Raw genomic sequence first — 26172 nt, 5'->3', positions numbered from 1 at the left:
GCAATGTCGGCTTTCATGTTTGGCTACCAGTAAAGTGCCTTTAAGTCATGGTACATTTTATTTGAACCAGGGTGGATAGAATATCGGGACTTGTGTGCTTCGTCCATCACTAGCGTTCTCAACTCTCCATATCGTGGAACCCAAATCCGGTTCTCAAAATATCGGACCCCGTCCGATTTGGTTTCGAATTGCTTGTTCATGCCCCGCATGAGTTCTGATGGAAGATTATCATCTTTCAAGGCTTCGAGTTGCGTATCGCGATTCTGATCGGGTAAGTGGGCATAAATTGTGAGTTGCAATTCTCGCACTCGCCTGGGTTTATTGTTTTCTTTTCTGCTGAGAGCGTCAGCCACTACATTGGCCTTTCCAGGGTGGTACTTGATGGCACAATCATAATCCTTAAGCAGCTCGACCCAACGACGCTGTCGCATGTTCAGCTCCTTCTGATCGTAGATATGTTGGAGACTCTTGTGGTCGGTGTAAATGGTAAACTTGGTACCGTACAAGTAATGCCTCCATATCTTAAGAGCAAATACCACAGCTCCGAGTTCCAAGTCATGGGTCGTGTAGTTATTCTCGTGAATCCTTAGTTGTCGAGAGGCATAGGCTATAACTTTCTCGAGTTGCATCAGCACGCAACCGAGACCTTGTATCGATGCGTCACAATGCACCTCAAAGTTCTCCGTTCCCTCGGGAAGGGCTAGAATAGGGGCGCTACAGAGTTTGGTTTTCAACAATTGAAAAGCGGATTCTTGCGCGTCACCCCAATTGTACTTAGTACCCTTGTGAGTCAAAGCGGTGAGGGGTTGAGCAATCTTTGAAAATCCCTCGATAAAACGCCGGTAGTAGCCGGCCAGTCCTAAGAATTGCCGCACCTCAGTCGGAGTCTTAGGTGCTTCCCAGTTTTTGATGGCCTCTACCTTACCGGGATCGACATGGATACCACTCTCATTGATCACATGTCCTAAGAAGTGAACCTCGCGAAGCCAAAATTCGCATTTCGAGAGTTTAGCGTACAGTTGTTCCTTCTTCAGCAATTCCAGAATTAATCTCAAGTGTTCTTCGTGGTCAGCCTTGTCCTTGGAGTAGACGAGAATATCATCAATAAAAACAATCACAAACTTGTCGAGGTACGCCTTGCATACTCGATTCATGAGATCCATAAATACGGCTGGTGCGTTGGTTAAGCCAAAAGGCATAACCGAAAACTCGTAGTGACCGTACCGAGTTCTGAAAGCCGTCTTTGAAATATCTTCTTCGCGCACTCTTAATTGATGGTTACCAGACCTCAGATCGATCTTCGAGTAGTAACTCGATCCTTGAAGTTGGTCAAACAGATCATCAATTCGGGGTAAGGGATAACGGTTCTTGATCGTCACCTTGTTCAGTTCTCTGTAGTCGATGCACATGCGGAAAGTCCCGTCCTTCTTTTGAACAAATAATACAGGGGCTCCCCATGGTGATGAACTAGGTCGGATAAAACCTTTATCCAAAAAATATTGCAATTGAGTGGACAACTCCTGAAGCTCTGCCGGTGCGAGTCGATACGGGGCTCGGGCTATGGGTGCTGCACCGGGGGTCAATTCGATTTGGAACTCGACTAGTCGAATAGGAGGGAGTCCAGGAAAATCCTCCGGGAAGACTTCCAGAAAATCTCACACAATCGGTATATCTTCGATTCGCTTCTCCTCCGCGGGTTTCTCGACAATATGGGCTAAAATTGCCGGATGACTCATTCGTAAATATTTCTGCGCCTTCATGAGGGTGATGACGCTGGTGGTCATGCCGCGCTTCTCGCCCTGAACCGAAATGTTCTCGCCGGAAGGGGTAGTGATGTGGACTATCTTGTCGTGATATATAATCTCCGCTCGGTTCTCAGATAACCAGTCCATGCCGACAACGACATCAAAACTACCAAGCGTAAAAGGTATAAGGTCGATATCAAAAATATGACCTGACAGTTTCAACTTACATCCCGCAAGAACATGAGTTGTTTCTATAGACTTACCATCAGCTAATTCAACAGGAAACTTAGCATCTAACGGGGTTGGAGTTAAGTCTAAGAGTTTACTAAAGGCTTTCGATACAAAACTCTTATCAGCTCCAGTGTCAAACAAAACAGAAGCAAAACAGTCGTTCACAGGAAACTTACCGATCACCACATACGGATCGTTGCGGGCTTGACCCGACCCGATGACGAAAGCTCTTCCTTTACCATTGCTTCCGCCGCCGCTGCTGCCTCCATTATTCTCGTTCTGCTTTAGTTTGGGGAAATCCTTCCTGAAATGACCCTATTGGCCGCACTCGAAACACCCTTTAGTCGTCATAGGTGGTTTAGGAGCACCCTTTGCCGCTAGGTCTCCCCTACATTCCTTGGCCTGATGACCCATTTTTCCGCATCTCAAACACTTGACGCGATCACACGGGCCAGCATGGTGATAGTTGCACCTGTTGCATTTCGGGTGTTTCCCAGCATAGCCGCTCGAACCCTGCCCGCTACCGTTTTTGTTATTGTTGTGACCCTGATTATTGAAGCTCCGAGTGAGTTCGGGCTTACGGTAGTGTTGTTGCTGTGGGGGGTTCGAGGATGAGGACCTGGCGTTGTCGAACTTTCTCTTTCCATTACTCGGGTTGTTGTTGCTGTTGCTGTCAGTGCTCGGGTTGTCATGGGCTTTAGTGGTTGAACCTCTAGGTGGTAACGCACCTTGGGTCACTGCTTGATCCGTCAGTTTGTGAGCTAACCGGATCGCTTGTTGAATCGTAGCCGGTCTGGAAGACGTCACCATGCCCTGAATTTGCGGTGCTAACCCATCAATATACATCTCGATCTTCTTGCTCGGCGGATCTACCATCCGTGGACACATCACAGCTAACTCTTGAGAACGGGTGGTTTAGGCTTCAATTTCGGAACCCACCATCTTCAACGACCATAACTCGGATTCCAACTTTGCAATCTCCTCTCTAGGACAATACTCTTCCCGCATCATGTTCTTGAACTCCTCCCAGTTCATAGAGTTCGCCAATTCTAATCCAAGAATCTGCACATTCGAATTCCATCATGTGAGAGCAGAATCTTCCAGTGTTCCAGCAGCAAATTTGACCCTACCGGCAGGTGGACAGTTACACATCCCAAAAGCTGATTCGGCCTTCTCAGCCCAACGCAGGAAGCCTATAGCTCCCTCAGTGCCCTTAAACGAAATGGGCTTGCAATCCAGGTAGTTCTTGAAAGTACACGTTCCAGTTGGACCTCCAGCTTGATTCTGGACATGTGCGGCTAGAGCTGCCGCCGCATGGTCGTTCAGCAGAGTTTGGAGTTCTGCTGCAGTCAAGTTGATATTACCGCGACCGTGTCCAGCGTTTCTTCCTGCCATTTCCTAGAATCACAGCTTAAAATGTCAGACATGAATTCTCGGTTTCATATGCTACACACCATACATGTAATAAAAAGATAGGTAAGAAAGAAATAAAAGGAACAAACATCACATCACAACCATATATTAATCCAAATAATAATTCATGATTAAAACCATTGTATTCGCTACAAAGTATTTAAAACCAATCCTTAAAATCATAGAAAATAATAGTTTGTATGGAGACAACCCCTCCATCTAGGTGTTATCATCCTTAGATGTCATCGTCTGAGGACACCTCTGAGTGTTCCTCTGGCTCAGCCGGTTCTTCCTCCGGTTCCTCTTCGGGTTCCTCCTCGGGTTCCTCCTCAGGTTCATCTTCAGGTTCCTCTTCGGAATCCTCCTCAGGTTCCTCCTCAGGTTCCGCTGCGTTTTGAGCAATTTGCATTTGTAAGACATCGCAACGCTCTAGAGCTATCTCTGTCCGGGTCCTTGCCACTTGGAGTTGCTCTTGCAAGTCTAATATCTCGGCTTGCATTTTTCTCATAATCTTCATCTGTTGATAACTAGCCTCTTGCATTTCCTTCATAGCCGCTGTCAGGCGGGAAATTTCCGCCTTAGTTTCGGTTCCATCTTTTAACAGTCCGGAAACGTTCGCTCTCGTATAGCGCATAAAACCAACGTCACGCTCCAAACAAGAAACAACAGCTGCGAGAACACGCTCTACAGGTTCGGTTATGGGTGGTAGGGTGTTGGGGTAAGCAGGACGACTCGGGTGGGGTAGCGGGGGAACTTGTTCGCGATAGACCATACGCCTGATCATATTCGGGTACCAATCCCAGCTAACTTCGTCTTCGTACATGCCTCCGGATAAGCGATACCTCTTCAGTGCAGGAGTTTCTAGCTCCGGGACTACTCGGGGTGGCGACGAGGTAGGTAACCGCGGTTCCTTTCCATGCGCATGAGTCATCTGTTCGGATGATGATGATGGTGGCGTCGACATCCCTACAGGTAAGCCGTGTATGCGCACGTATGAGTGAATGTGTTAAAGAAATAAGATGACAAAGAATACACAAAACATATGCAGTGCGTATCATTATAACTAATGGGTCGTTGCGGTTATAGTCTAGTATGCATGCAGTTTCTAGTTCGCTATAACCAATGGCTCTGATACCAATCTGTCACACCCTCAAAATCCACTAACGGAGTTTTACCGTCAGAGGGTGTGAACTAACCGGATCGGAATCATTAGTTATAATCAAACCATAAATAAAGTTTTCACACCACGAAAAACATTTAAGTGTAAATAAATGCGGAAGCGTAAAACCATAAGCCAAGCGTTGCGTCACGCAGGACGACTTAAAACCCAATAACAATAGTTTAAAACAAGTTTGCATAAACAGTAACGGTCAAATTAATGCATGATCCTATACCGCGCGCCCGCCTCGGCTACCTGAGAATAACATACTAAAAGTGTCAACACGGGGTTGGTGAGTTCACAAGTGTATATAAAATAAAGCGTTTGCGTTTAGCGTTTTGCGTTTAACGTTTTGCGTTACCAGATAGTGTTACATCAATTATATATCGATAGGTAGCTAGCCTATACAACAAGTATTACTAAGTGTTCGACACCGAAGCTGACTGTTTATCATGTGCCTTGCCACCAGGTCTATCCCGACCATGGTAATGTGTTTAGCCAAGATTACACCCACTCGACCTCCAGTCGAGCTTAGCGTTGGGTGGGGTTTGTCAAACCCAGTAGTACTACTCAACAATGACTCGCTATTTTACAATACTAAACGGTTTGATGTGTGAAGGACTTCAATTATTTCGTTTGCCACTTAGCCTCTACAAGTGATATATAATCTACTAACAAAATCTAAAAGCGTTTCGGAGTATGTATTCTCCCTCAAGTGAAAAGCGCTTAAAAGAGTTAAAAAGGGGAACGTGAAACTCACTGTTTGCGAAGAATTCCAAAAACAAGTCACCCAAGTGATGCGCGTCACCGAAAAACTCTCGCTAGCGTTCTAAAACAACAAGGAGATTTTCTAAGTGTCGGAACTATTATCGAGTCTCTAGACTCGGCACATAATACCTATGTACAAGATACGTTTCGTGTTTCGTTTGTGAATCGTGTGTGTCTCAACAAGCACATTAGTGATACGTTACGTGTGTGAACAACTATTTACGTGTCAAGTATTAATAGTGTACATTTCTAGCAATTATTCCCCGCAAGGGTAATTTGGTCAAAACGTAACAATTATCTAGAAATTAGCACGTTTCATGTATTTTCACAAAGTTCAGCAGCTAGTTTTATCCAGACAGAATTCTACTTGAAAGATTACTCTATTCAACAGACCATAGCATCTCAATTAATTTACCAAAAATCGTCACAAAAACATACATGAGTTAGGTTTCCAGAACATATTTTATTGTATTTTTATTCTACATAGTTTACTCATAATGATCAAAACATTACAACAAACTCACAGCAGTCAAAATCATGCGCAACAGAATGTTATTTGTTATTCCTGTTAAATGGAAAATCCAATTAATGCAAGACCAATTGGGTTAGGTTCTTAACTCAACAAGTTAACTTCCAGAAGTGGAACCAACCCATTTGGTCATGTAGTTCATGAGATATGCTAATTACAAAACAACTTAACAGAAGGTCTCACAACTCAGATTTGCACTTCAGTTTTGTAAAATCATAAAGATTAACTTTTAATCGTCAAAAAATTACAAACTTGGACTTTATAGAAACTATACTCAACATAGCACCCTGTAGTGTTAACAACCTCAACCAATTTTCACATTAACAATTCGTTACAGTTGTCTAAACATAACTTACAATCTGTCCAGTACCAGTTTTGACCTTTAATAACATTTAAATCATTTGACTAACCAAAACAACTCAAAATTAGGCGTGGTTGGACTTTCTGAAAACTAGACTCAGAGTATTACCTTTTAGACTCATAATTAGCTCAGTTTGCTTTTATGTTCGACAAGTTACACATCGTTCAAGTTTAACAATCACCGCTGTCAAAACTCAGCAAGCATAAACAATCATCTAACATGCATCCTAAGCATACGACATAACACAAAACATGTAATACACATAATTAATCATAGAAATCAGTAGTAACCCTCTAGGGTTTACAAACAATCAATGATTCAATAATCTTTCACCGTTCAAAATCACATATGATCATCAACATCAATAGCTAACACATAATCAATCATCCTCTAGCAACAATCAATCATATAAACACTTAATACATAATTTGCAAAGTTAGGGTTTCATATTTATACCTTAAAAACGCAGAAACAACCAAGGGAAACGTGAGAGATGCCTAGAAACGAGTGTAGGATGCTCCGATTATGAAGAACAAGATCAAAACTAGGTGATATGTGTGTGTGTGTTGGCTGCCGATCGCAAGAGAGGGGAGGGGGGGGGGGGGCTGCCGTCGGGTAGAGAGAGAGAGAGAAGAGATTAGGGTTTAATATTAATAATAATAATATAATAATATGTTACATCAAGGTCCCTCAACTCTTTAGTATTACTTTTCTAGCTTAAATTAACTCGTTTGCATCTTGAGTTAGCGTTTTATACCATGTTATCACATAACACATAAGTCTAACACATAATTATCACATAATTATTGTTTTGATGTTTTTCGTTTATTCACCAATGGTTTGCGTCAACTCGTTTGCGTTTCGGTGCAATCCCGAAAGACTACACATGTAGTAATTGTCAAGCGTCATTTAAAGCCTTAGTTTAAATGTAATGAGATGTGCGTTATAGATCCAGTGATCTTAAGTTTGAATTGACGGAGTTTGAGTTAACGGAGCCACCAGATTGCTTGATTTATAAATGGAGGCTTTTCATGCATTTGACCTGAATTTGCGGGTATGGGTCTCACCAAACCCGGATAGTCTTTAAATGGGTTATAACATCTCATTTAATTGTAAAACTATTTCATAAACAAACAATAATTTTCACGGGTCATGGGTCTCACCAAACCCGAATAACTCTTAAACGGGTTATAGCATCTCATTTTTTTGTGAAATAACACCTTAATTATCAAAAAATAATTTTCACGAATTATGTGTCTTACCAAACAATAATAGCCCTCAAATGGGTTAAAGATATCATTTATTGATAAACACATTCATTATCAAACCCTAATTTAATTTATTTGCTTTACATGCTTCGTTGCTGGTCTATCATTTCCCTCATCGGTTAACTTTCAATACTACCCACCATCGTCAACTAAATCAACACCTCTTTTTGCATTAGATAATTATTTGTGTTCATGTTTGTACATTTAAAAAAATCAACATGCTCGTGTTCCTTTTTATTTGTTCGTTACAAATCTAAAAAACCTAAATATCTCAACTGATAAATCCCAAACGTTAAAAAATATAATAACAAACTATATGTATTAAATTAAAACAAAACTACGTTAAAAAAATAAAATAATCATCATAAAATAGCAAAACGATTAAAAACAAAACTTTAAATAAACTCCCGTAACACGGGAGGATCAAACTAGCATATATATATATATATATATATATATATATATATATATATATATATATATATATATATATTACACTACAAATGTATTTTAGCATTTGGTGGTAAAACTTAAAAGTATGTTAATTTTAATTGTTTACAAAGAGTTGGGTTATAATATTTTTTTTATAGTCACGTTAATAGGCCGGACTTGTTTCGAGAAAAATCCGGAACGGGCCTAAAAGGTATAAAAACGAGTTTAAGCGAGTGATTAGTTTCTGATCGGGCTCGAACTCGACTTTAGATCGGGTTAGCTTCCTTTTCTTTGAACGGCCAACTAAGTAACGCCGGGTACTCCGTACGCGGCCCCCATTGGCTAAAGGTAGCCCGAGCCGGCCACTAGTCCGGATAGACGGAGCCCCTAGTATTGAGAGATTCACCAGATAAAACCCGACCCCCACGCCCGTCAAACGACACAACAACGAGGAGCCGCTAAAACCGGGTGAGATCATGACTCGAACCCTGACAAGTCAAGGTCATCCCTCATATCTCCCATATAAATTGGTAGTAGTGAGGTTTAAACCCCCTACCTCTCACTAGTAAAGTGAGTGCTCTATCATTGAGCCACAACCAATTTATGGTTCGCTTCCTACATGGTAAAAATATTATATTTCAATATGTAAGATGAAAAGAATTAATTTTAGGTGTTGGATAAAGAGAATAACCAAATTGAACCGAATAAATGTATAATCGAATCGAGTTCGTTTTTGATGAACTAACACCGGTGTCAAATTATTTTGACATGGCATCAAGTCCCAAACGATGATACGAAAACATAATGATTCATACCCGAGGAGTGAACTAGAATAAGGAAAAGAAGACTTGATTTTTGAACGGTTTAACCTTGAAAGTCAAATTAAACATAAAACACCAATTGGATAGCATAGAGAAATTTAAGAGTGAATTTAGTTGTGACAAAACATGGGCAGAGGTAAAATACCCTATTTATAATCACAATTTCTTCAATAACAAGGTTTAGAGGAGTAATTACAAAGGTTAGTCAAATGACTAGTCTTTAGACATAAATTATGAAATTTGACCAATTGAAAGACTTGACAAATTGACTACGGAGAATCATGCATAGAAGTTTGGTAATAGTCTAGATACATTACAACATCCAAATCGAGTCAATAAGCGAGACCGACAATGCTTATGTTTATAATCGCCTAGGTTTTACCGTCTTGCTCGACGTAACATGCCAGGTAAAAACACTACGTTTATTAATAAATGAAGATCTTAAAAATATCGAAATTATAAAATGGGTCATATTTTTTTTTTCGGGTTTGAAAATTGAGAATGTCACACTTTCGAAGGTGGGATAAAGGTTTTTACGCGTCTAGGCCGATGTACAACTCGTTCATAATAAGTTTTGCACTAGCCGTGCACATGACTCATCATGCACATTTATTGCTCAGTTTTTCCTATTGGCTTCGGGCTTTCGTTCAAACTCTTCACCTCCTTATTCATGTTTTCCACTTCTCATGTATTAGACCACTAGGATAGTACCCATGTTACACACGGGTTGACATTAGATATGTAACAAAATGCATCTAAAACTACCATACAATATCATAATATATATATATATATATATATATATATATATATATATATATATATATATATAAACAACCATAATATATCATCAAATTTATAACCCAAAAGATATAATATTTATCTATATTGGAGATATAGATAATAAGATAGTCTACATAAACAGTTAATAATTACACAAACTTAAGTTTATAATATATAAAAGTCATTACAACTAATTAGATGTTAACGTTGCTGCACAAACATGATAGTCAAAATTTGAAACTTCAAACAAAATCATCAGTACCTAAAACCTGAAAAAGAAAAACAAAATATGGAAGTCAATTAACTATTTAACTCAAATGTGACTAACATATATCATAAAGACTTCATGTAAACATAAATATGTAAATACTTTTGTTGTAACACACACAAAATGTTTATATGTAACACAAGTTTATATAAATAACAAAATAAATAAAACTGGTTATAAAAAATTAAAGACTTTTGAAACTTTCATATTATTGAAAGAATCATACTAACCATAAACTCTAAAACAAAAGAAGATATAAACATGTGAGGTAAACTTACCAACCATCAGCTTCATCAACAATCCAACAAAAAACCATACTGCCATCACAACCTATGACACCAAAAAAGCGATTTTAACAGTTTATTGTACGTTTTTATATATTAATGTAATAACATAAACAAACAAACATTGCAATCAATAAACTAAAGAATTAAACTAATTAAGTAAATAAACACATTATTGAATAATTGTCACCTTAAACTTCAACATCAAATTCAAAGGAACTATGAAGATCATCAAAATCGGATTCGTAGTTTTGACACTCTAAAAGCCATTTAACCTTCTCACCGACCTCCTCTTCCAAATCAAAATGTGCCCTGTGTTTTCTCTCATTCGAAAGCTTCAACTGATCCAAATCTCTTAAAAGATAAAGATCATTTGATTGCAATATTGATCTTGGCTTCACAATCTTCTGTTGCCCATTCACATACTTTATAACAACCAAATTCTGAAAAGGATAAAAAAACCATTGACTCACATTGACAACCGGAAGAACCTCTTGATCATGTTGTACAATATCCTCTCAAATAGCATTCATCAGTGAGTTCTCTTCATCAGATAGAACAACTTTTTGATTCCCGGCTGCGTATATTTGATACTTCTTGAGAATATCAAAAGACAAAACAGAGTAGATGTTATGCTTGCGAATTACCGAGCGATCACTGATAATGAACTCATATCTATTGTTATCGGAGCAAAACTTCCAGTTAACAATTGTCGACATTGTGGACGAAAATGAAAAACTGATTGTGTTTGGTTGTCTGATTGAAGAAATTAGGGTGTGATTGTTCATCTTCAAAAACCGTATAAATTAATCAAAAATAATAGGCGGTTATTAAATCCATAAAACTAATTATTAACCCTATACTTTTAGACTGTTTATAAACATTATACCTATGTTTTGTTTATTTTTTAAATCTGGGAAATAGATAAGATATACAATATATATCAAATAAATTATAATTAAAAACATACATGTTTAATAATTTATACTATAAATACAAGATAAAAAAGATACATAAAAAATGTATATAAACTACCATACAATATCATATATATATATATATATATATATATATATATATATAAACAAAAATAATATATCATTAAATTTAGAACCCAAAAAGATATCATATTTATCTATATTGGAGATATAGTTAATAAGATAGTCTACATAAACTGTTAATAATTACACAAACTTAAGTTTATAATAAAAGTCATTAAAACTAATTAGATGTTAACGTTGCTATACCAACATGATAGGCAAAATTTGCAACCTAAAACAAAATCATCAGTACCTAAAACCGGTTTGATATTAGATATATAACACAATGTATATAAACTAACATACAATATAATAATATATAACGAAATATAAACATTCAAAATATAATAACATATAATGCTATATAAACACCAAACCATTGTCTAAATAATCACCTAATAGAAACAAACGATTCATTTTCTTATCAACCACATTAAACCATTAGATATTAACATTAATTGAACATGATAACCTTGAAAACTTCCGTCCGAAACAAAACCATGCACCTTAACCACCTGAAAAATATAAAAAAACCATGGAACGTTATTAAGAATTAAACCAAAAAGTTAATGTATATATAATGAATGGATGATATCTACAATATGTAGCTACTATGTTGAGGTCAAAAGAAAATAAAACAATTTTATAACCTAAGTTTATAACCAGAAACAAAAAAAAATTATTCAAATTGGTAATTACAAATCAAAGTATATTGAAAATATAATATTAGAGAGACAGACATATTAAAAGTAATCACTAATACCAAATAATTAAAAATCTAATACTGTTAATACAATCTTCATGCTAACACAAAATAAATATAAACATAAAAGGTATAATCTAAAAGAAAATATAAACATGTGGATTTTAAGTTTACCAAAAATGAACTTACATCACAACCCACCAAAAACCGCAAACTGTCATAACAACCTGACTAAACAAAAAACAAACTATTATAGGTGTGTATTGTACTTTTTTAGAAGCCTATGTATATGAAGTAAACTACTAACATAAAGTAAAAAAAGCAAAGTCAAAAATAAAGTCAAAAATTATATTTATAAAAAATCTAACTACATATGTGATCTGATTTACCTTAAACATCTGAAGAAGAACCAAAATAGATTTGAAGATCATTAGAATCGGTTCATAATTTTGACAACCTAACAACCATTTAACCTTCTCAGCCACCTCATTCTCCAAATCCAAATGTGCTCTTGCTTTAAAAACGTTTGAAAGCTTCAATAAATCTAAATCTCTTAAAAGAAAAATGTCATTCGATTGCAATATGGACTTCGGATTAACAGTCTTTTGCTGACCATTCACATATTTGATAAGAACATTATTTTGCATAGGATAATAAAACCACTCCATAACATTGACAAAAGGAAGTAGATATTGTTCATGTTGAAAAATCTCTTCATTTAGAACATTCAATAGTTCTCTCTCTTCGCTGTTAATAACTTGTTTGCGGTTTCCGTATCCTATTATTTGGTACTTAAACGGAATGCTAAAAGACATAACCGATTCGATAGAGGGCTTATGGATTGTAGACAGATCACTAAGAATAAACTGATAATTATTGGTTTCGGATGAAAATTTCCAAGAAACAATTGTTGTCATTGTTGAAGATAATGGAAGAGATGATGGAAGAGATGAAGTTTTCTAAGAAACTGATTATTGAATAAGTTATGGTTATTGTTTATCTTCCAAAGAGTCTTTATTTAATTAATAATAAAAATGACGGTTTATTGAATCCATAAAACTCATGATTATCCCTATATTCAAGAATATTGATGAACATTTAACCTATTCTCCTATTTATTAAATGTAGTAAATTGATAAGATATAAATGTATGTAACATATATTTCGGATATATATAAATCAGTATAATATTAAGCTATAAATAAAAGTCTATAAAATTAAATTTCAAAAACATAAAATATATACTACAAAAACCATAAACAACTAAACATAATTGAACATACAAACATGTACCTATAGTTAAACAAAACATTATAATAATACAATCCTTTTTATTAAAAAACCTTAAACATATTTAAAAAGATACAAACGTAAACAAAATAGTATTGTCAAAAAATTCATACAAGGTTTCCAAATATTTCCTTATACACAACATTTTTGGTTTCACTAATCAATTCGGATTCCTTATCTATTAAAACAATCTTAATACCTTCGCGAGTCTTCACTCTAGACAAAGCAACATAAATCTGGCCATGGGTAAAAACCGGGTCTTTTAAATACAATCCAACACGCGATAAAGATTGTCCTTGGCTTTTATTAATAGTCATTGCAAAACAAACCGATATAGGAAACTGCCTCCTTTTTAACTTGAAGGGAAGTTTCTTATCAGATGGTGTATGACTTATTCTGCTGAGTAAAGTACGAAATCCAATATTAGTACCAGAAACAACCTTAGCTTCAATGACGCGTTTACCCAAACTAACAACTTGTAGTCAAGTTCCATTGCACAACCCTTTTTTCTTATTAATATTCCGTAGTAACATAATAGGAACTCCAACCTTAAGTAACAAACGATGGTTTGGCATTCCTGACATCTTTATACCATTAAGAAAATCAGGAGAGTACAACGCGGGATCAAAATCCTCAGATACACTTTCAACCTTGTCGATGCTATCTGAACTTAAGTACTCCATTTCTTGACCAGGAAAATACGCTAAAATACGATCATTAATCTCTTGAACAACATCATTTAATGGAGCAAGCAAAGCCCGTTCTTGAAAGTAGGTAAGATCATTAAACCTATCTAACATAGAAGGATAAACAAAGTCTATCAAATCAGACATAGGATCAAGGGAATCTTTTATTAAAAGATCCTCTGGAATTGTTATAGTGGCTTCACCATCATTAGGACCACCAAGATTACCTTGACCAATATCCAACAACCAATCAGCAAATTGTTTAATCTCTAAAGTATTTGACATTTGAGAACCAACGGTCAACCTCATGTTCTTGGTTAGTTTCAAAACCTTACAATTTGACCATATGTAAGAAGAACTAATTGTGGTGTTCACACAATCGTTTCTTGTTCCATTCTGTACAACAGGTAAAATCTGTCTGAAATCACCACCAAGAACAACTACCTTACCTCCAAACAATGATCCAGAAGTGTTGCCCAAATCAACGTTCATAACATCTTTTAGGGTTCTGTCCAATGCTTCGAATGCATGTTTATGAATCATGGGAGCTTCATCCCAAATTATTAATGATGTTTTTTTCAATAACTCAGAAACATCTGTGTTACCCTTAACCTGAAAATGTTGAACATGTTTAAATTATATTCATTAAAATAATTTAAAAACATACATTTAAATGTGAAATAATCTAGACTTAATGAAATTTATAGTTACCTGACATTGGGAGTCCTCGGTAAGATTGATTGGAATAAGGAATCTGGAATGAGCCGTTCTACCGCCTTCTAATAACAAAGATGCTATTCCACTTGAAGCAACATTAAGAACAATTTCTCCCTTTGACCGAATTGAGGCAGATAAGGTTTTCCATAAGTATGTTTTGCCGGTACCGCCGTAACCATACACGAAAAAAACACCACCTTTTTTACGTTTCACGGAGTTGAATATTTCCTTGTAAATGCTTTTTTGTTCATCAGTTAGAGATGTGTACAAAAGCTTAAAATCATTTGACAAATAATCCTTATCATAAGATAATTCTTCCATCATAAGAGGATTCATTGACGTAGAAACAGATTCCTGATCCAGAAAAGACATGTGTGAAAACCTACGTAGAGATGAATTGTTGGATACCAAAAAATCCTCAATCTGAAGTAATGCCAAGTTCTTCAATTGATCGTCACTAAGAGACAAACCTGAAAAAAAAATCTACCTTAAACCAAACTAAAAAATGACAAGTTCACACATATAACAAAACGAACCTGGATTCTTGTGTTTCTTTTGTTGATGATAAAGAATCCCGTCGACTAAAAATTGCCATGTATTATCCCATACGTAATCAGGTCTTGATAAGGACGATGTTATAAGCATTGTTGCAAACAGATTCTTAAATAATATCCGTTTGCGGTATGGCTTGCTTGCTTCTATGTACTCCTTATCATCGTCTAAAAGCCCTCTTTTGTAACAAGCATCTCTAAAAGAATCACAAACAAAACCATCTACTGTTCGAATATCTTCAAAACATTTCGGTCCTTAAACCTTGTTTAAAAGAATTCTTAAGTAGTATGCCTCGTCAAATGATGCGGGAACGGGATGAATTCTACCAATAGAAAACCCACTTTGTCTTTCTACCCATTTTGTTGGTGATGTTTTTTTCCATACAAACTGTGTTGGAAACTCAGCATATGATAGCCTCCTTGCATGCTCGTAGTTCCTATTAGCTTCCATCCAACCAGTAAACATTGAAACTGAATTGGAAGTCTTGGTAAGAACATCGTCAATATCTTCCTCAGGGCCATAAATTATCTGTTGTTGACCAGGTAAATGAAAAGGAAGTCTCGTAACAGCCGGGACCCTGTAATGAACATCAAAAGCAAATATCCTCCAAGCAGCCTCACATGCAGAAAGATATCTACAATCGTAAAAAGCTTTAATCTCATCTACTTGAGGATCTTCATTGTCGTCGGTGTTATTTTGGACAAGGGAAATTGTAGCTCAATCTGGACCCTTATTTATATATTTAAACAGATACTTGATTGATCCTTCTTGATTGCACCACTCGACGTTTATATGTGCTTGATACTTTCGTAAAAAAATTTTGTTGTAAGGCACAACACTTCTATTATCTAGATTTATACCTTTCTTAACGACGTTACGCCCATTGTCTCTTCTTTTATAAAGCAAAAACCGTCGGAATCTATACTTGTCTCATTTTGAAATCGTTTTGGGAAATTTTTTGAACATTCTCTATCAATCATGCAGCTACAGCTCGGATTAGCCTTACCACAAGGACCATGACGCATATGATCTGACACGAGTTGGTATAGGTCTGGTTCAGTGACCTTGTCAGGAATTTCACTTGAAATAAAACTATCTATATGGGATGGATTGTGAATTTTATTCTCTAGAGCAATGAATAGGCAAATATGGGCATGAGGCAGACCACGTTTCTGAAACTCAATTGTGTAAACAGCTGCATTTGGAATCAAACAAATAAATTAGCATGAATTAAATAAAATAAATATCTTTAACGAACAGTAAAGAAAATATTGAAAAAAAAATTAGATAGGCAACCGAACCTGCTTTAATTTTTCCAAACAAAACCTTATCCTTCATCAACTTAATCATTGAATCAAGCTTCATTCTGAATATCCGACATAGTATATCTGGCATGTCTTCAGAATTTAAATTGGTATCCTTTAAAAAACGTTTTACTTCTGGCCAACCTGGATTGCACTTAATGGTTAAGAAAAAATCCGGTTAACCGTACCATCTACAAAGATACATAGCGTCCAAGTAATTTTGCATCATATATCTACTTTCACCGGTAAAATATGACGGAAGGATTACACGCTGCCCAGATGTTGAAGCATCTGAATTTCCTGCCGTCTTAAGGTTTCGAAGGCTTTCATAGTTGTCAGACCTAAGTTCACTTTGTTTTCCACGTATAAAATGCAACCTTTGACTCTCAACCATGGTATATTCGTCAACCAAAAGCTGCTAAAAAAGCCTTCATCCATTTAAGGATAGTGAGAATTGGTTAGGCCTGTCTTGTAACCTATATGCAAAGAACTCTCGCATAGTGCACTTCTTACGGGTAGCCGTAGACGAAGGATCGACATTCCTGTGAGGAATGTCTACTTTATAACCATCCTCACCAAAAGGAAAAAGCAAAGGAAATTGTAGAGGACTATAAGAAGGATGAAGTTCACTAATTCGTCGAAGACCACCAGACCTGGAGTTAACTATAATATCTCTCTTGTCCATTGTGTCACCAAAATCTCCAACAATAAGAGCGGCAACCTCAGAGGCAGTTGGTAAGTTATAAGTCCTACCATCGTATTTCCTTGTTCCAACAATGCGGAGCTTCAAATCAGTCTGAGGATTTTCTTTAAAAGTATCACGCACCATACGATATGCCTGAACCAATGGATTTTGTGAGTCTAACATTTCCTTGAGATAATTAATAATATAACTTTCGTAATTGTTGGCATCTGAAGATGATTCACTGTAAGACAAACAAATAAAAATTAACATTAATATAAATGATATATATGATAAAACAGTAATTGTTTGAAAAATGAGAAACATATAATGTTTAAAAGTAAGCCTTACCCAAATACTCGTTGTCGGTTTGATATTTCGTTCTCCGTATCATAAATGTATAGTTGAGCAAACTGAGGTTTGTTATTTAATGGAAGAAGACTTCCTACAGAATGGTAGTTTTCTCCGCCACGTCTAAACGTGTAAGGAGCGTTTCCTCTATTAATGGAATTGTCAATTTTTCCACCCATTGATGTAAAGGAGAACATCGAATTGAATCGTCTAATATTTTTCAAAAAATACTTGCTTATAGGATCTTCGCCACGAAACAACTTTACATAACTTTCATGAGGTTGCTTTAAATCAGGAAGTTTAACATTTCCATTGCGACAACATAAAGAGAACATTGTATCGGCAGTTCTTTTTCCTCTCCTAGATTCAACTTCCCACAAGCACGCGTTGCAAGACTCACATTTGAAATTTTGAACACCATGATCAACGTAATCTATAAAATAAATGAGACATATAAGTTTAAGACCAATATTTGTAATATTTAATGTAAAATTATATAATGTATTAAATAATAACCTGTTGATATGCCTTTAAAAACATCAACAACAAACTCAAAATCATTTAACTTCTGCATAGGTATAGGAGTAGTATTGGTTGTTTTCCTTGGTCTTCCAACACGCCTTTTTGATGACGTACTTCCAGAGTTTATGTAGTTAGAAACAGAACCGCTCAAATTTGATGATGTATTAGGGATAATGTTAGATGAAATAACACAACCTGTTAAAAACAATATTTTATAACTAATAAAACAAAAATAGATTAATATTACAAATGTATGACTAAAAGGAAAAACATTTTACTTGAAGAAGACGGCATTGTTTGAGAAGCTTGGTTTAAGGAGTGCTTTAATTTATCACGTTTAGCATTTACAATTTGCTTTCTTTGTTTTCGATTTGAAGAATAAAAAGTACCAAGTTGCGTCGAGTTATCATCTGGAAATATATTTATAATATAAATATAATGAAAAATGAATAATGAAAATAGCAGTAGCTAGAGAATTAGAATACTTATGAATGACCAAAAGAGAAACGAATGTTGGTAGTTTGGGGAATTATTGTTTACGCTAAGTAGATTTGACGGAGATAAGTTTTCCTTCCCTTTGTGAATTGTAGTAACACAACTCATTTGAGCTTCATACTGTGTACGGGTTCTAGTGTTTGAATCTGCGTTTATAATAAGTCCAATAATGTCGTATAGATAAATTTACAAATATATTGTAAATATAATATATATAAAACTTACTTGAACCGTGTTTTGATGAATAGTTATTTGATGTGTAATTTTTAGACATACTAACAGGTGTATTGCTTAAAACTTTACCTAAATGGCCGATTTGAGGTTGACCTTTATTTCAACAAACATAGGATACGAAAATATATTAATTCAAAGTAAATGAAAATATTAATATTACAAAACAACCAAATTAAAGATTGTTAAAATTAATATTAAAATGTTGACGCCTCAAGATTTCACCGTATTGATTGGAATGATATACTGGATATGAGTGTCCGTTAAAAAAACCCGTGATAGGTGGATTCGAATGAACATATTGAACATTATTTGACTGGGTTGAGTTGGAAACATCAGACAATGGGTCTCTTGAAATATTACCTACATAAAACATAAAGAATACCGTATAATTGAAGAAGTAATAGACTGAGTTGAAAGAAATATGAACAAAGAGTGAAATACCAGTTGGATCGTTGTTCTTGCTCTTTGAACTGGAGAGAACAGTTTTAGTTTCTTAGAAGATGAAGACATGATTATACCAGTAATGGAAAAAAATGGTGGAAAATATGTTGACAAATCGTGGAAAATGGTTAATATAGGAAAAAATTATGAAACATTATTTAAATAATGTATAATATTAATTAAAACTGAATTAAAATGCCATTAATGTAATAAAATGGAAAGAATCTTAAATTACGGAATATTATATATATTTCAATAATGAATATCTTTAGGAAATCTTAATAAAGCTTAATGTAAGTCAATGGTTTAATATTAATATATTTTGACCAGATTTTAAAAAAATATATGAATAACATAAATTTTGTATAACCATAGGTTACGGTTATACAAAGATTTGGTTTATCATAATTATGGTAATGTTAAAAAATATTTGTTATAAACATGAATGAATGAAATAAAAAACAATACATAAACATATTATCTCTAAGGCAAACAAAATAAATAAAGATAATGGTTCTTACGTTATAATTTTAATAAAGTCCAAATTAATAAAAATAAATACGAAAAAAAAACATCACAACTAAATAACTTTAAGAACAACCAAAGCAACATCATTCTTATAATAACGAATAACTAAAGTCTTGCCAAAACATAATTGATTGTTGATCACGTAACCCTTCTCTTTTTGTCCTCTGTTTTTAACTTTAAAGATGGTTTCATTGCCTAACAAACTCCTGAACTTAATTAAGCAGGTTGTTTTCAGATTCGCCAGTCTACCAACTTCAGCAGGTAGTCGCTAAAATATTAAAAACAAAATGCATTAGAAAGTTAATATGGTTAATTTAAATTTAAATGAACAGACTTATAACAAAAATATATTACAAACGTATAAAATTTATTACCATACGATATTCAATATTTTTATGGAACTCTAAATAACAATTAGAGTTTTCAGCCTCATTATTATCACCATGATGTATAACGGGATTGTGAGAATAACCAACTACTAATTCACAATATGGAGACTCCACGATATGTTCACCATTTGTATTGGAATTTGATAATCGATGAAAAATAATTGGTGGTAAATGTGGAAACAATAAAGGAATACCGTTCTTGTCATACACAATTAAATCAACAGTAGACGTGTTGACATACTTTAACCAAAGAACGTCACCATCTCTCAAAGCCAAATCTTGAACCAACTGTTTCCAACCGTCACCAAATAAATAGTGTTTTTTTATAAAATTTAAAATTTATCTCCCAAGAATGGCTATGATCAAATATGAACTTAATTACTCTGATTTGAAGAGCGTCTTGAAACTGGGATTCAATATTCTTCTTTGAAACAACTTGTTAGGAAAATAGGAAAAAAATACTATATGTTAAAACCATTCTAATATACATGTTTCTAACACTGACTATTAATTAAAAAAAATTAAGAGAATTTTACCAATTTAGCATTCATTCTATTATGATCGTATAAAACAAATGCCTGTCGATGCAAAGTAGAATTTGCTTTCTTTGAAGGAGTTCTAACCAACCATTTAGTTTCACCTTCAATTAAAACAAAAATAACTCTCTCATAAGGACGAATCTTTAAAGAACACATTAGTTGGGTAACTCCATCACCCAAACATACTGTTTTTTCATGCTTTTTTAACTCCACTATCGATGATCCTTTGTAAGGAACAATCTCAACTGCTTTAGGCAACAGGTTAAACATCAAAGAATTTTGCAAGATATATTCTTTTGGAATTTCCTAAAAACAAAATTTAGATTTACAAAATTAGATATTGAACGTTTAGACAAAAATATTATCATACAATTTTAAGAATACCTGAACATGAAATTTCGGATCTTCGACAAGCATAAGAAAAGAAGTTGTCATTACAAAAATAATCTTTCTACATAAAACAAAATAATATAAATTTAAAATATTAGTTATTAACGTATTAATCTAAGAAAAACAACTTATATAAAAATAGTTAAAAGAAATTAAGGGACTGATACATATTTCAATGACGGATGGGAGAATGATAAAGAAGATGTTAAACCTAAAAGATGATTAGGGATTTATAACACTTTTTTAAATTATATTCTAACTTAGGTAACACCCGGCAATTTTGTTAGAATGCATTAACATATTAACATAAATAAAAGGAATATAATAGTGGTGGCTATTGAATTTGAAAAGTACATTCTAGAAGAATCATAACAAAATAAGAATTCAAACACATTTATTTGTTAGTTATAATCAAATATGGTAAACATAAATTATGAATATGTAAAACATCTGGTAAATAGGTAAATTTAATATAGAATGAAAATATCATACTAAACATGAGATACTATAACATTTATGATACGTATTCAACTACATCAACATGTATCACGAGTCTAAAAATATGATAAACATAGATTTTATAAAATCTGTTAAGTTTATAGCAAAACATAATAATTAACAAAAGATATTAAACAAAAAAAAGATAAAGTGTTAATTGTAGCATAACTTAAACAACCAAAACATAATATTCAAGAACCCAAACATGGATACCACAAAAGCTTGTTTAAAACCTATTCAAATACTTGTGACAGGATCATAGAATGAGTTGGACGGTTGTACTCGAGTAGACATTTCTTCCCAAAATCGAGCGAATTAAGACGAACAAATTCTGGCCAGTCATGAACTCTAAACTTGTAATTACCATGATTGTATTCAATGTGGATTCTAGTCATCACATCCTCACCATTTGGGTTTATCAACACCAACCTAGTCTCTTTATCTAATCCATTGTCACGTGCAAATTGAACAGGTAAACGCTGTAAAATATATAAACAAAAGTATTTAGTGTTTATAGTAATACATGCTTGAATACAAAAAAAGTAAGTATACCTTAATAAACTTATGACATGAAAAAACACTTACCAATCGATCCCTGATAACAACTTCAACAAAATTGTCACTGACATCCTCATCTCGAATCCAAACACGCTCACCTTCTATATCAACAACACCAAAGCTATCATCATCTAATAATAAAAACATATAAAAAAAGTTAAGAAGTAGATAAACAAATTATGTGAATATTGGGAAATTAACCTGAAACAGTAACAATGTCAACATTGTCCAAACCACCAACAATATTAATTCGTTGAAAACACTGTGTCCGTTCAACACCACGACTATCAAACACATATAACCTGAGAGTATTGGGATCAACCGGTAAAAACACAAGATAATCATTAACTTGTAAGTTAACATGCCTCGCTAAACTTGGCCATTCACCAACAAATGCATATCCAGGAATACTGTTTTTGACACTTTTAAACACAAGAGTCCATCTACTTCCATCAGCTGCAGAAACATTCCAGTTGGCAGATAACCTTCCACGATTCAGATATGAAAGATAAAGTACAAGCTGATCGTCTCTTAATTGCTGACATACAAATTTATAAAACATTGTTAAGAATACTGTAAAAGACAAATTTTAAGAAATAAACATATAAATATTTAAAAATTTAATTCTGACATATGAGTAAGAATAACAATACGCTTTAACATACCAACTTATTCATTGATGGATAAGAGACATAGACATCAAAAACCTTATGCTTCCAATCCGAATGTTCTGGAACATATAACAATCTCCACTCGTGTGGCTGATTAGGAAAGAAAAGAAAAGCATCACCAAATCCGAAACCGTTGTCTGTTACAAATGGGAACCATCCATTGCCAAATACATACTTATCATTGCTTAGATCAATATCAGCACTCCACTCTTGATTTAGATGTGTAATCTTAACGGTCTCGTGGAGAGACTCATGAGGGAAAAGAAGCTTAAAATAATCTTTGGGAATTTTCTATAAAATACAACAGAAAGTAAATTAGCATAGATTAACCTAAAAATTTGAAGAATATTATAATAATGACAACTTTTAACTTGTAGATACTGACCATATGTTCAACGAATGGTTGATTAAACACGGCTCATGCAGGATAAATCATCTGATTAATCAGTATTATTGGTAATTAGCTATACAGTAATAAAAACAAATATATGAAATTCAAGTAAATGATGAATAAATATGTGTACTAATCAACAAAAATCTATTAATATAGCATGTTTGGGAATAAAATCAAACAATAATTAGGGTTTAAGTAACCAACTTACCTTCAAAACACGGAAGAAAATCGAAAACTTTTTTTTGATATTAATCGGATAGTTGAAATAGAGTAAAAAGAATTTAAAATTGGTTATAAATCAAACCAAAAGTCTGTTTAACCCGGGTAAAAAAATGGTAAACGGGTTTCTTGAAAATATAAACATTATTTTTTAATCTTGGAATATAATATTATAACCTAGATATCATATCTATGGTATTTATATTGATCTTATCTTAAACTTTTATATTTGTAGAATTTAATTATATTATTTTAAATTTATACTGAATACATTTGTTATAGTCAATATTGAATTATGTAATCCAAAATTTAAATAAATAAATTTTTAAAAACGTAAAATAATAAAATTAAAACTAAAATATATGAGTTGCAATAAACAAAAAAACCAAAATAAGTTACAAATTCAAGAAATCAAAAACCACCATCATAAATAAGAAATGTATGTAAATAAAAGCAAAACCGAAACATAAAATCTTCAAAAACACCACCAAAATGAAGTCTTAAAATATAAATAACACCGAACACACTCAGGTGTATTTATTATTAATTACTAAAATGTAAATAAAATAAAATCTTCAAGTCTTCAAAAACACCACCAAAATGAAGTCTTCAAGTCACTTCTCGACCTTCGGAGTAAGAAATTTAACATCGTCCTTGCTTGATCCAACAACGCTAACCAACTCAGAATCATCTTGAACATCGCTTATCTTAGACTTAGTAGAAGAAAATCCCGATAGTTGATCACCCTCAAAAACATCCACAAGCTTACGCTTCAGTTTGTCATCTGAATCACTACTTGACATTTTGATCACATTCACTTCATCATCAACCAAACGATAAGAAACTGGAGTCTTGTTATCCCCAAACTCAGAAATCTGTCCAAAAAAAAGGTGTAAACAATATAAAAACAAACCAAAAATCTCAAATAATGTAAAGTATATAGAAGTGGAAAACACCTTTAAAGAAGCAGAACTTGTAGACTGAAGATCAGTTAAAGAATTTCCAAAAGTTAGGGATCCAGAATCAGAAGGCTACAAAATATAATAAAAAGAATTAAAACATAACGCAATAATGTAGTTGATACAAGTTAAAGGCATATGAATTTACCACTATAAACTCAGGCATCAGTTTTTTCTCAATAGCAGAAATTATTTCTTGATCGTCTGTTAGCTTTGATATACCGGATACCTTAACATTATTCCTAAAATTGAAATCGGCAATCTCAACTTTAAAAGCAAACTTCTTTTCTAACAAACAGTTCAACTCCGTGGGAAATCCACTATGCCCAACATCATCTTAAAAATTTATAATATAAACATGTGTTACATAAACAGTGTTTTATATAAATAAAACATTAAGCAGTAGAATATGAATACATAAAAACATAACCTCATCTTTAGTAGCAAGCAATTCAGATGCTGTTTTGTTGATAATAAGTTTGGCATCCCGATCAAAAAAGGTCAACGAAACAACACCACTGCCATCTTGAACTCTTAGCTTAATCTTAAACCTGAAATATTTTTTTAATCAACAACATAGCAACATTTATTATTAAAAAATATTTACATATACAATATAAAATATACCTAGGAGTAGGTGTAATACCAAAAGTGTTACATCTCTGATTCTTGCATTCATAAACATCTTCGCCTTCCACCACAATCACGATCACCTTTCGACTACAACTATTGCAAACGACATAGTACCATTCTGAATCCGGACAAACCGCCTTTATGGTCCCGAGTACTATAATACTCTTTGGATGAAATAAATCAATAAAAAAAGATAACATAACGTTATGTTAAAAGATATAAATTATAATTAGATATTATTATAAAAATATACCTGCAATATAGTGCAAATTTCACAAATGTTGAAAAATGATGTAGCCATCAGAAACTCTTCATCAAGAGTAGACATCAACTTTACAGGAATCGGCCTACGAACAACACCATCTACATTGAACTCTAAAAATTCAAACAAACTGCAAAACAAATTTATAAGGATTTAGAAATGCAAAGGAAATAATTATTGAATAAACAAATAAAGAGATATATTAATAATATTACTGTGTTTTATAATCTTCAATCTCAGAAATACTATCATTGAGGAACACACGAGTAACATCAGAACCGTAGGAATTAGACACATACGGTTTCTCTAAAAATTTTAACACAAGATAGTCATTATGATATTAAAATAAGAAAGTCTCCAATAAAAATTAATTAGATATTAAAAATAAAAAGCAAACATTTATGGTATTTAACTCTACCAAATTGCATGAGAATATTCATATGTGATTCATCAAAATGGTCAACAACATACTTAGAGAACTGTGATACGTAATCACCCCAAAGAGTAACGTAAACACTGTCACCACTGTAAAAATCACAAATATTATAACAAAAGTTTTATAGTGTTCCACAATTAAGAAATATTAATACAAACTGACATATAAATTAATGAAATACATCTACCTGATATCAGAAACCTCCATAGTTAATCTTGCATTTCTTTTTACATCTCTCAGATTAGAATTGTTATCTTTAAAAACATGAACAACATGTCCAATTATGTCTGGAAGACATGGGATTAAAGAATTAGAATTACAAAAAATGTTGATACATAAAAATAAATAAACTACTTAAATAATACCTATAGTTGCTTTCAACGGGATCTCTTTATCAATAACTGACTTGAATGAGTAAAACTTAAAACCGAATGTAGGACCATCAAACTGGCTACAAGGATTAACACGGGTACTGGAGTTTAACACTAACTTATTAGGGCAGTCGATAACCTTGTAATTAGACGCATTAGATCCAAGGCTAGAGTTGACTATAGTTAGTGTAGAATTCTCGTTTAAATAACGTTTAAAACGGAATATATCTTGTTTAAATACTGTAG

The 26172-nt window shown here is 33.8% G+C and overlaps 1 protein-coding gene across 1 annotated transcript; it reads right to left on the bottom strand.

Moving 5' to 3' along the window:
* Positions 1-13577: 13577 nt before the first annotated feature.
* On the bottom strand, positions 13578-16748 carry LOC143578525 (uncharacterized). Its single transcript, XM_077062087.1, has 7 exons — positions 16592-16748; positions 16352-16498; positions 16115-16245; positions 15439-15665; positions 15035-15246; positions 14493-14968; positions 13578-14393 (listed from the first exon to the last, which is right to left on the bottom strand). The coding sequence occupies exons 1-7, from the start codon at positions 16746-16748 to the stop codon at positions 13578-13580; spliced, it is 2166 nt and encodes a 721-aa protein (XP_076918202.1).
* Between the last annotated feature and the right edge of the window lie 9424 nt (positions 16749-26172).

This window comes from Bidens hawaiensis, unplaced genomic scaffold, assembly GCF_021521415.1.
Source record: "Bidens hawaiensis isolate Kalapana, Puna unplaced genomic scaffold, B.hawaiensis_p1.1 tig00029286_1, whole genome shotgun sequence".
Classification (NCBI taxonomy): Eukaryota; Viridiplantae; Streptophyta; class Magnoliopsida; order Asterales; family Asteraceae; genus Bidens; species Bidens hawaiensis.
The sequence above is the reverse complement of the archived record's forward strand: the minus strand, read 5'-3'. Positions and strand labels throughout refer to the sequence as shown.

Excerpts from the sequence above, each read along its gene's own strand:
- LOC143578525 (XM_077062087.1), bottom strand. The coding sequence starts at position 16,748 with ATGGTTGAGAGTCAAAGGTTGCATTTTATACGTGGAAAACAAAGTGAA. Across the intron at positions 16,246-16,351 it reads GTTTGGAAAAATTAAAGCAG|CTGTTTACACAATTGAGTTT; the intron begins GTTCGGTTGCCT and ends TTCCAAATGCAG. Across the intron at positions 14,394-14,492 it reads CCGAGGACTCCCAATGTCAG|GTTAAGGGTAACACAGATGT; the intron begins GTAACTATAAAT and ends CAACATTTTCAG.